The 13,051-nt window shown below is 40.9% G+C and overlaps 1 protein-coding gene across 1 annotated transcript in view; it reads left to right on the plus strand.

The window, feature by feature from the left end:
• KIAA1109 (KIAA1109 ortholog) overlaps nt 1–13,016 on the plus strand; it is a 100,259-nt gene extending 87,243 nt beyond the window's left edge. Inside the window, exons 71-84 of the mRNA XM_010136635.1 lie at nt 250–453; nt 569–748; nt 2,394–2,531; nt 2,890–3,147; nt 4,304–4,454; nt 4,737–4,894; nt 5,407–5,599; nt 5,776–5,993; nt 6,512–6,763; nt 7,315–7,518; nt 8,880–9,074; nt 9,326–9,460; nt 11,099–11,264; nt 12,307–13,016. Of these exons, the coding sequence (XP_010134937.1) occupies nt 250–453; nt 569–748; nt 2,394–2,531; nt 2,890–3,147; nt 4,304–4,454; nt 4,737–4,894; nt 5,407–5,599; nt 5,776–5,993; nt 6,512–6,763; nt 7,315–7,518; nt 8,880–9,074; nt 9,326–9,460; nt 11,099–11,264; nt 12,307–12,523 (2,669 nt within the window). The 3' untranslated portion in view covers nt 12,524–13,016. The remainder of the gene's footprint in view (nt 1–249; nt 454–568; nt 749–2,393; nt 2,532–2,889; nt 3,148–4,303; nt 4,455–4,736; nt 4,895–5,406; nt 5,600–5,775; nt 5,994–6,511; nt 6,764–7,314; nt 7,519–8,879; nt 9,075–9,325; nt 9,461–11,098; nt 11,265–12,306) is intronic.
• The last annotated feature ends 35 nt before the right edge of the window (nt 13,017–13,051 follow it).

The following is a 13,051-nucleotide window of genomic DNA, read 5'->3' on the forward strand; positions in this document are numbered from 1 at the left end:
CAGGATTTCTTCATGTTGTAGCAGCTTCCCGTAAATCTTTGCACAGATACAGTATACTGGAGTTCTCATACTTAAGTGAGTGCAGTTACAAAGGGCGAACACTAATATGTAGAATATTTAAGCTACATTGCTGCTACAAGGGCATAATTTGATGTGCATTTGGTCTGTCTAATTAAGTCAGTATTATTTCATGTTTGAAAATTCTTTTGTCCTAAAACTAACTTCTACTAAACAAAAATTTGACTTCAGGTTCATCCCCTGGCCTCGGCAGCCCTCTTGGCAGGACACGGCACAGCAGCAGTCAGTCCGACTTGACTACTTCCAGTAGCAGCTCTTCAGGCCTGAGCTTTACCGCCTGCATGTCTGACTTCTCCCTTTATGTGTTTCATCCATACGGAGCTGGAAAACAGAAATCTGCTGTTACTGTTCTAACACCAGGATCAGGAGCCTTAGGTACAGAACAAGTTTTTGTGTGCTTTAGTGAATGTTTCTCAAGCCTAGCATGGTTTTCTGGACTGAGGATTTGAAAAGGACACAGAAGATTCAACTTGTTCATTTCTGTTTCTAGGTAATGTGGATGAAGAACCAACTTCGGTCACCGGCCGGAAAGATTCTTTGAGCATTAACCTTGAGTTTGTGAAAGTCAGCCTGTCACGAATAAGGCGTTCGGGAGGTTCCTCCTTTTTTGAGAGTCAGTCTGCGAGCAAAGCTACCAGCAAGATAGATACTACGTTGATAAACATATCTGGTAAATGCTTGTTTTGTTTTAATGGCACCTCTTCAGAGAACTTCAGAGAACTGCTGTTCCAGTGATAATCTTTAGTCTCAGCAGCTTTTGTAGGTTTTGAATGAGAGCCATCTACTTGTAGCGTGTAGTAAAACTGCTGCTTTTTTTGAGTGAAGTAGGGATTGATACATTAAATTTTAACAGTTCTTGGAGGACCTATTTGCAGATGCCCCTTTTTAGCCTCCTGATACATTTAATGTATCTGAATGGGCTTGTTCAAACACCTCTGACATCAATCCGTGTGACTTATTGTGACCCTTGAATATTTTGAGATTGTAGTGGCTGTGGCTAGGATGGTGTTAACTTTCTTCCCAGCAGCCCAGCACTGCTTTGAATTTGTGGCTGAAACTGTGTTGGTAACACAGCGGTGCCTGGCTGTTGTAGAACAGTGTGTGGACAGCCTCAAGGCCCACCTACTGCCTTTCCCTCTCTGCCCAGGAGGAGATAAAGCTGACCCACGGTGATCAGAGGGATATTCCATAGCAAAGACGTTGCGCTCAGTAATAAAGGCTCAGGGAAAGGTTACAGCTGTTAGCTGAGGCCAACCCACAACCCAATTTAAAGCCTGAAGTGTTTGTCTTTGTCAGCTTTAAGTTGTGTGACATTTCAGTTGTATTGCAGATATTTGTCGGGTGTTATCAAAAGTGATCTCAAGTCATTATTTAGTAGTAATTATGTAATCTTAGTATGTCAACTTTGCTATATGGTCTTAGCATGCAAATACGGCGGTTACTTTCCACTTAATGACACGATATATATTTTCCTTCAAATGTGAAACCCCATCGTATACGTAACGATGTAGAGAGAGAGTCTTTGAATACTGTTGTTTGGGCAATAACTATGCCTTTCATTTTTAACCCTGTTTCTTGAGAACCCCAGAGTCTGTATGACTGCAGTGCAGTAATACGTGGCTACATACATGGAATGTGTAATGCTAATCTGTTCTCACTTTAATTTATTTCTGTTAAGGGTTAGAGTCAGGACAGTTTCAATGACAAACTCAGCGTGGTTGAATTTAAGATATTTTTATGTTAGCTATACCAGTAGTTCTTGTTTCCCACCCAAAAAAAAAATCTCCTGCCTAAAATATTTCATTTATTTCTCGCTGTTGCACCTCATTAGAGTTAATGAACAAACTCATTTCACCACCTTGCCACCTGGTGCCTGTGAAGCTGTAGTGAGGCTGGACTCCTGAATGCTCAAGGAACCTTGCAGTGAAAGTGGGGGTTTAAAAGAGGATTATTTATTTCCCCCCACTGCACACGGGATCCTGACTTACTGGGCAAACAGCAGACTGGTTGTGATTAATCTGCCGCTAAAGCCCTCAGACGAGGGAGGACCCTGAGGCACATAGAGCAAAAGTAGGACCCAGCATCAGTTGTATTCTCAGGTTCCATCTTGCCTTTATGCAGTGTGTTTGTATCTGAGATTGGATTTGGAGAAATGGCACCGCCTCAGGAGTTACTATTTTTTCATTATGGCAGAGACGATACTGTTAGGTAAAGTAGCATGTGACTCTATTGAACACCTAATAATTAGATTCGGTTACCAAAACCTGCTACTACTGAGAGTGTACAGTTGTGTGTGTATGCTTTTTCTTTCCCAGCCGTCTGTGACATAGGATCTGCTTCCTTTAAGTACGATATGCGCCGGCTCAGTGAGATTCTAGCCTTTCCCAGGGCTTGGTACAGGAGAAGCATTGCTAGACGGCTTTTTCTAGGTGATCAAACAATAAACCTACCAGGTAAGATTCTGCTTCTTATCATCAAAACCCTTTTTGTACAAGGGGTTATAGAAGGAATTTTATACACGCTTATTACCTGTGTATTGTAACATATGTGACTAGATAGAAATGTGATGTAGTTTACTGCACGTGCAGTCACTCTACTAAGTTTCATGGAAAATCTTAGAAATGCAAAATTTCTGAAGTCATTGAATTATTTAAAGGGCTTATATTAATGAAGACAGTAGAAAACCTTTAGTCAGGGTAAATTAAATGTATTTTGACACTCTCCAAATACTTCTTAGTACGTGGGAGGATATTGTTGAACAAAAATGAAATCATTTTTCTGCCTTTCATGTGTTGCTTTTTTTTCTAGTAGCATCTGGTCCTGGAACACCAGACTCAATTGAAGGGGTAAGCCAGCATCTTTCTCCGGAATCATCCCGGAAAGCGTACTGCAGGACCTGGGAGCAGCCCTGCCAGTCTGCTTCGTTCACACACATGGCCCAGTCGCCCAATGTCTTCAGTGAACATAGTGCGAGCAGCAGTATGTCTCCCGGGACAGCATCTCATAGCTTGAAGTCTCCAGCTGTTATAAGATCCAGGAGCGTATCTGACTCTTCAGTGCCTCAGAGAGGTTAGTAGACTGATTTTGTTTGTTTGGTTGGTTTTTTTCTAGTTTTTTAAAGTATTTCCATCAGTCACATGAAAAAAAAAAATGTCATTAGTGCTACGGAAAGCAACACCAAACTATTCTTTTCCACTGTTCTTTTCTGTGCCTGGGAGTGGATAGTCAGTGGCTTAGAGAAAGGAAAACATCTGAAGTGGATGAATCCAAGTGAAGTTTGTCAGCATACTTGCTATACAATTGCAGTTTCTTTTACTAGAGTGAGAGCTGTTTAGCTGGAAGTAGGTGAGCTCTCCAACTTCATTTGACTGCACTGTCATCTTCTTGGCTGTCTATTCTCATCCACGCAGTCACCACGCTGTTAGCGGAGGGTCACTATCCCAGCTCCAGGGTGAGGCCAGATGTTTCATTTCATCTGAGATTTTGGGCTCGTACTAAAGAGGTCTGAATAAGGGCAATTTCTATGTAAAACATTAACTTTTAATTTCTTTTACGAGAACTATTACTGTGTTTTATCTTACAGCAGTGTACCTGAGAGAGATAGAGAAGAGATTTATGAGATTGATAGGAGACTTAGTACACAAGGCGCTTATGTTAGACTAGGAAAAATCTGTGAGAACAAAGGACGGGTATTTTAGCACACAAACAAGATTTTATTTATGAACAGTCTTTAGGAGAAGACACAGTTGGAGAATTTATGACTGGTGGAGGGACTTGTTGATGGGAAATGCCATTTTGCACAGGCTTGTAAGAGTATTGCCAGGATTTTTGTGAGAAAACCCTAATACTTGAAATTCTGACTTGGCACTTGTGCGAATAACTGCTACCTGGCTATTCGAATCCTAATAATGCATTTTCTGAATACACTGGTATTTTTAAACAGCTCAGTAATTTAAACTATGCTGTTACATGACTGACTGTGAATTAAAAATTGTTTCACTTAAAAATAAGTGTGTAGCTAAGTGTGTAAAATGACTCAATTCTATGACAACAAAAGCAACGCATAATGTAAACCTTCTAGTTCTCACTTAACCTCCCTTGTGATTTTGTGGCGCTCCTTAACTACGGTGTAAGTCTGTCCTTTTGTAATACGCACAATAGATGTACTCTGCCAGTTCTTCCTACCATGTGCAATAATTTAAATTGTGTCTACTTTTTTGTTTAGATACTCTCTCAAAAACATCAACGCCATTTAATAAGTCAAATAAAGCTGGAAGCCAGCAAGGAACGCCATGGGAAACGCTGGTTGTATTTGCTATGAACCTGAAACAATTAAATGTTCAAATGAATATGAGCAATGTAATGGGCAATACTACGTAAGTATAAAATAGGATCAAGCATGTGTAACAGACAGGGTTGTTTTGGGGGCAAAAAAACGGTGTTTTCCCCACAGACCGCTAACAGCCTGTTGTCTTCTAGCTTTAAAATCCCACCTTTCCCAGTTTCGAACTGTGAAGCCCCTCATGAATAGTGGTAGATACTTGATCCTGAAGGGATATACGCCTAAACCCCATTATTTACTGCTTCCCAGCAAATTGTTTTCAGCTTCGCTTTTTGACAGCCTGGAAAACTGTTGTCTCTTTTCACCTCTGTTCTAGGTGGACCACCAGTGGTTTGAAAAGCCAGGGTCGCCTCTCTGTGGGTAGTAGCAGAGATCGGGAAATCAGCATGTCTGTGGGCCTGGGAAGGTCACAGCTGGACTCCAGAGGGGGAGTGGTTGGAGGTACCATAGACGTTAATACCCTGGAGATGGTGGGTAAGTTGGAAAGCCGCCTGGTTTTAGTACATGCTCCAGACAATAAATGTGACGAACTAAAGAATATACGCAGTGCCTCGCTTTGCGAACCTGCTGGTTGATACAAACTTTGGGTCCTTACTTGTGTTTTTGACTGAATTGAAGGGATTTTGATCAGCCTTTTGATTGGGGCTGATTCAGCCTCAGAGTTGCCCTCAAATTACACTGTCTAGCTGGACAACTCTCCAGTCCCCTTCAGCTGTCTGGACAGATGGCAGCTGAAAGATTTCATAGCATTTCAACTCCTGGAATGTCACAACTGCTTATGATCTGGGAAAAGCAAAACTGGCTTTGGAAAGAGCCTGGCTGTTCTGGTGCTCCACCAGAGTCATGAACTCCCCATGCATCTGGAATACAGCAGTGCTGTCTCAGTCCCTCCGTATTGTGTAGGTCACACAAGGGTGGTATCACTGGAAAACCGGATTTTCTTATCTTTAAGGCTGTATTTCTGTATTGCTTTCATTCTATTTCAGCTCATATTTCCGAACACCCAAACCAACAGCCCAGTCATAAAATTCAAATTACCATGGGTTCCACTGAAGCACGTGTTGACTATATGGGGTCCAGTATCCTAATGGGAATCTTCAGTAACGCTGATCTTAAGCTACAGGATGAATGGAAAATTAATCTGTATAATGCTTTGGACTCGAGCATGTCTGATAAAAGGTAATACTACTTTCTGGGCTTAAAATACTTGGAAAGGTCAAATTGTGCCCGTGTGTCTTCTGTCCAGTATTGCTAACCAGAAATGTGTCTGCTAGAAAGCAGAGTTCATAGGGGTTTTCTTATTGTCAGTAGGATATAGATGATCTGCTAAAGTTCTCGCTATTTTTAATATCTAGTGAGATATTCGTCCATGGGGACTTGAAATGGGATATCTTCCAAGTGATGATTTCCAGATCGACCACACCAGACTTAATAAAAATAGGAATGAAACTCCAGGAGTTCTTTACTCAGCAGTTTGATACGAGCAAGCGAGCTTTGTCCACCTGGGGACCTGTTCCTTATCTTCCTCCCAAGACAATGGCCAACAACTTGGAGAGAAGCTCACACGAGCAGTGTAAGTGCTACAAGGATTAGCATACTACCCAAGTAGGTCTGAACTGCAAAAATCCATCTGAGCTGCTTCACACGGGCAAGTGTATCTATTGACTTGAGGTAGTTTCTTCAGTACGCTTTTCCTGTAAATTGGGGCTGGCAATAATCTTTCAATGAAGAATGCAAATATCTCAAGTACCCTGCTGTTTGCTTCATGAAAAAGAAAACACCCCTAACATTTCTACTTTGAGTAGCAGTGGGAGCATGATGTGATTCTTACTTTCTGTTAATCATTAGCTGAGACCATTTTTTCTCTGAACACAGAAAGTCACTGATTTCCAAGAACGCTTGTGCAGCTACTCTTAAGCTATAACCACCTTAGATCACAAAGATGAAAGCATCAAGGAAATAGATTAGAAAATCTAATCTAAAATCGCTCATAATTCCGTATTTCATTAAAAATCTAAGAATGTCAGCAATCTCTTCTGTATCCTTCTCCTTTCTAAAGTTTGTTCTTGCTGTTGCGTGTTTACTTTCTAGTGTTGGATGCAGCCCATCATCGCCACTGGCCAGGGGTTCTGAAGGTGCTCTCTGGGTGCCATATATCCCTATTTCAGATGCCACTGCCAGAAGATGGGATGCAGTTTGGAGGATCCATGAGCCTGCACGGAAACCACATGACACTGGCTTGTTTTCACGGCCCTAATTTCCGCTCAAAATCATGGGCCTTATTTCACCTTGAAGAACCCAATATTGCATTTTGGACAGAAGCCCAGAAAGTTTGGGAAGACGGTAGCTTAAAGCATTTCCTCACTTCTCTAAATTCCTTTAAATGAGTTTTAAGAATGTATTGATAGTAAGCAGAAGTCAAAGAAAAACTTACTTTCATTTCAGTCTGAATTGAGTTTATTTCCCAAAAACATACCACTTACTTAAATAAGAAGTTGCTCCCTCTCCACCTTTACCCCAATTTGTTCTATTTGTGAATTAATGCAAAGTACGCTTTCCAATGTCCCTGATAATACGCCCACAAAGTGGATTGGCCGCTTTAATTGCATGTCTGTGTTCGCGTAGTCCTCTGGTTTTGTTTGATGACTTTTGAGAGTCTTACTGCTTTTATTTGTCTGCTTATTTCTTGTGTTGTTGAGAAGTTTTTACTGCCTGTAGCTACGAGGATTTAATTTTGCTGTTGTTTGCAAGCTTTATACCAGTTTTTAATGACATTGATGTTAAATAGCTGTGCAAGGAGAGGAGAGTGAGGGGGGAGATCTTGCTACCCTTGCTAAGCTGCTTTTTACTTTTTTTTTCTCTCTCACCCCCTGGCACCCACACCTTCAATGCAGGTATCAGTGAACACTCCACGTATATCGTGCAAACCCTGGACTTCCATCTGGGCCATAACACTATGGTCACCAAACCATGCGGAGCCCTCGAAAGCCCAATGGCAACAATCACAAAGATAACGCGGCGGCGCCATGAAAACCCCCCGCATGGAGTTGCCAGCGTCAAAGAGTGGTTCAATTATGTTACAGCCACGAGGAACGAAGGTCTGAATCTCTTTCGTTAAGTTTTGAGGTTGCTCTGCTCGCCGGGCAGTGCAGGTTGTGCTGTTTGAAAGCCGCTAAATTTCAAGCAGGCTACAGGGAGAAGGGAATTTGAACCAATGGAAGTTGTTTCTTCTTGAGAACCGTATGGTGAACTGTGGGCTGAAGCACAGCGCTATGCTGAGCAGCTGGAAGTGATCCTGAGCAAAGTCGTTCTTCAGGCTGTGCAGTACAGCCAAAACGAGCTGTTAGTGTCCAGGACGTTTATGTATCCGGCACTGCGGAAGTTCTAGACTTTTTCACTATATGCAAAAAATTTTCTTGTTTCACATTCAGTTGTGATCTTGTAACGCGAGGATATTTTTCACTCTGTATGAAGGGTTTATGGATTAAGCTGAACTAGGAATGTATTTTAAGCTTCTGGCACCATTTACGACTAGTCCTTGAAAACTACTCATCTGCCTAAAGCTTTTCAATCTTCAGCTGCTCCTGTGCCTTAAAACACTTTGAATCATATCTTCTAAATCACTGTTAATTGGAAGATAAAGCTTTCAAGATAAATCTTAAAACACAGCTGTTGCTATTTCATTCACAAACTGTAGAATCAGTCAATTATTTCAATAGAATTTCTGTGAAAGGGCAAATTTCAGAATATCGTGTATAGCGAGAAATGAGCAGGTGATAGTTTCTTTAAAATTTTTGAGTTGCTGATACACTAATATTTATTCCCTTTGAAAGACACAGCAGGATGGTAGTGGTTGAAGTTCACAAATAAAAGCACTGTCTGGTAGGTGTTTTTATGTAGCTCTTTCTGCTACATCTGGAGCATATAAATATATAAACAACAACAGCGTTAGATTGTTTGACCTTTTGTAGCCACGTTTTTTGGAGCTGGATAAATCTCCTCAATATTCTTCTTAATCAGCAGTTTTACACTGACACCGTAACCTTTCTTAACTTTTTTGTCATGTCACAATTTTAACAACCAAATACCAATTCAAATGATATGTGTGTCTGCTATGGTGAAGGTCTTGTGACAAAGCTGGATTCCTGGTCAACAGTGATTTCTGACAGCAATGTTGCCTCAGTGAATTTAGGTACCAATTATGTTAATCAGAAACATTTGTTTTCATTTCAAGTTCTACCATATTTTCAAACACCAAGGGCACACTTTGAGTCTGTATCTCACTTAACTGAACGCTCATTACCAGAACAGAGTTGTGATGTGGTGGTCAGATGAATAAAATTTGGACTTTAAGCTTTGAGAAACCTAAAAAAAGATTCTTAGAAGTGTGTAGATACGGTACTGGCACCTTTTTTTAATAATGATTACTCAATTCAGGAATTTTCCATTGTCCATGTAGAGTTGAACCTGCTTCGAAACGTTGATGCAAACAACCCAGAGAGCAGCACGACAGTGAAAAGCTCAAGCTTGTTAAGTGGCTTCAGAGGAGGCTCCAGTTACAACCATGAAACGGAAACCATCTTTGCATTGCCAAGGATGCAGCTGGATTTCAAATCTATTCATGTTCAAGAGCCCCAAGAGCCTTCATTACAAGGTGCAGTAAACATAATTTGCTACATGGAAGTATTTCTTTATTTTCAACATCTTTTATAAAACAACAGAAGTTACTCTGATGGGAAAACTGTTTAAAAAACATCTGAGGCTGATAAACACCTATGTTAACTGTGGTCCTTCCTCTGAGTCTCTGGTTCAGTAAGAGCAATGTCATTTTCAACTCATTTTAATTTGAATTCAGTGTATTTTTATGTGCGTACTTAGTGTATTCATACTATTTTTATCCGACAGATACAAGTGTTAAACCGAAGGTGGAGTGCAGCGTAGTAACTGAATTTACAGACCACATTTGCGTAACTATGGATGCTGAATTGATTATGTTTCTGCATGACTTGGTATCTGCTTATCTAAAAGAAAAAGAAAAAGGTAGGTTGTTATTTTTGAGATAACGCTTGTCTGACAGTCTGCAGTCGTCAGACTATTTGACAGTAAATATTTTCATACTTTTAATAGTAATCGTTAGAGTAGTTGTTGTTGCAGACTCAAGGTGAATAAAGAGTGTGGTACTGAGTGACTGACTCTGCTCTGTGATTTCCAGCGTGTTGGAGGGAAAGTCATCATCTAGTGGCTTTCATGCTTTACAAGTGCTTATTGCCATGAGTATCTAAAACCCACTAAATTAAGATTTGGAAAAGATCATTACAGCCCTGTAAACGATCTTACATTTACTATAAGTAGAACAAAACAGAATGGACAGTTTCAGCTGGGAGGGACCTACAGCGATCAACCGCTGCAGGGCTGGCCAAAAGCTAAAGCACGTTGTTAAGGGCATTGTCCAGACACCTCTCAAATGCTGAGAGGTTTGGGGCATTGAACCACCTCTCCAAGAAGCCTGTTGCAGTGACTGACCACCCTCTCAGTAAAGAAATGCTTCCTAATGTCTAGTCTGAACCTGCCCTGGTGCAGCTTGGAACCGTTCCCATGTGTCCTATCACTGGATACAGGGCGAAGGGATCAGCACCTCCCTCTCCACTTCCCCTCCTCAGGTAGCTGTAGAGAGCAAGCGTTATGTATTAGGTCAGGTGAGGTGTCATCACTGAAATTAAAAGCTGCTTATTTGAAGTTTTACAACTTCTGATCTTAAACTCAGATTTTACCAAATTTTGCCACAGCAATCCTACTCTGGACTCTCATTTCTGTACTTTTTTTCCTTAAAGGCTACCACAAGACTAACATTATTACTGAACTGTACAGAAAATGTAACACTTACATATATCATACTACATCACATGAATAAGTGATGCAGAACTCATGACATTCAGTAGTTAGAAAGTTTATAACTCGATGTATCAGAATCTGGTTTACGTGTAATTGTGTACACGAGAGCTGGGAGTGCTTCCTAAAAGTGCTGTAGAGTAAAATGTCCAACAGGAGCAGAAACTACCAAAAGGAGAGGGTAATTAACTATTTTTTGGTGGAACTTTGTAAAAATAATTGTTTTCAAGCTATCTTAAGATAAATGAAAATTCAATCACAGTTCACCGATTTCTTTTATACACATATAAAGTATGTTGTTTGGAGGAGAAGGGAGCTGCTGTTCCTTTCAGTGTCCCAGGACTTAAGTAACAGCTGAATTTAGGTCCCCTTCGTGCCTTTGGACAGGGAGTTAACTATTTCCCCACCATCCTCCTCAGAGACTACTCTGTCAATCTAAAAAATATTCTGAACTAGGAGCGTGTCTGAATTTTGTTTATGGAATGAATATGTTTTGAGTGCCGTGATGGATGGGAAAGAAAGCCCCTGTATATGGATGCTTTGGGCTGGTGGGGAGAAGGAAGAAGAATCCCACATTCCAGTGTTACCCATTCTCTGTTACAGATTTCATCAGATGTTTTTTTGTTCAAACCAAAACTGCCAGGAAACACAAGGCAGTTCTCTTTTTTTCTTTTTCCTTTTTTTTTTTTTTTTGAGATTTGTTTTATGTAAATGCTGTGCAGAGAGAATTCAAGTGAGGTGCTCACGACTGACTGCTGTGGGTTTTTTTCCTCTCTGTCCCTTTCGCAGCAATTTTTCCTCCTCGCATTTTGGCTGCTCGCCCAGGGCAGAAGAACTCCGTTGGTGTTCTCGAGGACAGCTCCGCGGACAAAGAGGCAGAGGAAAGCATCACTTACACTACAGTCGACTGGAGAGAATTTATGTGCAATACTTGGCATTTGGAACCCACGCTCAGGTAACGGCCAGGCTTACCCACAGTCTCTTTGCCTGTGCGTCTTACCGGTGGGCAGCGTCCTGCAAACCACAAGTGCTTCCAGGTTGATGCTGTTCAGCTCCTAAGAGGATCAGTCACGCGGGTGCTGCTACGGCACCTGACAGCAACTGGATAAAGCAATTATCTTATCACGTTATAGAATTGTTCTGGTTGGGAAAGGCCTTTCAGGTCATCGACTCCAACCGTTTACCAGCACTGCCCCGTCCACCACTCAGCCGTGTCACTAAGGACCACGTGTACCTGTCTTTTCAAACACCTCCAGGGATGGTGATCAGTTCACTTGTAGATGAGAAGTTGTATAGATTAAAGATACTGTGGGAGGCCCTTCAGAATTAGATGCAGTAAAATTAAACTCACTGAGGAACACAGTTTACTGTCGCTCTGTCCTAGAACAGTCTATTCACGTTCTGCCATATAGATTTAATCTTGCAGTTTTCTATATTTAGCATTCCAGTTTTGGTTCTTCAAGCAGTCAGCTGAAAATAAAAAAGCACTCTCTACTGGTTGTTACATGGCACTTTAAACTCGGCACAAAATAACAGCACCTGTAGTAGCAACTCGCTGCTCTCACTGTGCACTTCCAGTCACTGAAAATGACTTTTCTCCCTGTTAGGGTTGGTTGATGGGTTTGTTTTTTAACCTGTGCTGACACTGCTGGAGCACCTAACTGTTTGTTCACGTACCAAAACAAGACTGCCAACCCAGGCCAAACAAATCCGGACAGCTGGCATTTTGTGTTAGTTACAATAAATCAAATTAAACGTGATCTGGAGGGAGCCAGTCTGGTTTCTTGCCTCCTTAAGGCTTATCCTAAGGTCATCTTAGGTCATTGTAGGCTTGTCAGTATAAATTGAGTTTGAAGCAGTGCCCATTGAACTTGAGTTGGTCAGAAGTAACAGTGGTAAAAATATTTGTATTAAAAAATAAAATACGCTTGTTTATACAAACACCAGCTGCTCTATTTATGGATTTGAGATTGAGTCCTCTACCTACTATTTTTTAGATTAATATCATGGACTGGGAGAAAAATCGATCCGGTCGGTGTTGACTACATCCTGCAAAAGCTGGGCTTTCACCACGCAAGGACTACGATTCCCAAGTGGCTGCAGCGCGGCGTCATGGATCCTTTGGACAAAGTTTTGTCAGTCCTCATAAAGAAACTCGGTACTGCACTACAGGATGAGAAGGAGAAGAAAGGAAAGGACAAAGAAGAATACTGAAAATACAGTGTGACAACCGTAATTCCGTTTGATTTTATCAAAGTGTTTTATTATCAGAATTTAAATATGGTTTAAGGAGAAACCTAACAGCTTTTTGCTACTCTATTTAAAACTTACATTGTGAGTAACTGTTTACTGTGGTACGTGATACCATTCTGTTTTTGAAGTGATTGCATGATGATGACCAACGTATATTCTGTGAAGGAATAGCTGGAACACTGTAAATCTGCTCCTCGGAGTCCACTGTTTTATTAAGTGCAATATTACTCCTGCATCTTTAAAATACTTGCAGATTAACTGTGAATTTTCATAAACTTTACTTGCCGTAACACAGACCCCTCGTTGATGTGACCGGTAAATTGATTTGTCAATGTAGACTTGTGTACATTATGTATGTATATATATATATATATAACTTATGAAACTGTGATTGCCTTAGTGCTAAAGTTCATTACGTTTATTACACTTGTAATAAAATTTAACTACTGTACAGAGCTTCTTTCGTTGTTCAACTTCCTTGATTGAAAA

Source organism: Buceros rhinoceros, unplaced genomic scaffold, assembly GCF_000710305.1.
Source record: "Buceros rhinoceros silvestris isolate BGI_N320 unplaced genomic scaffold, ASM71030v1 scaffold5180, whole genome shotgun sequence".
Lineage (NCBI taxonomy): Eukaryota > Metazoa > Chordata > Aves > Bucerotiformes > Bucerotidae > Buceros > Buceros rhinoceros.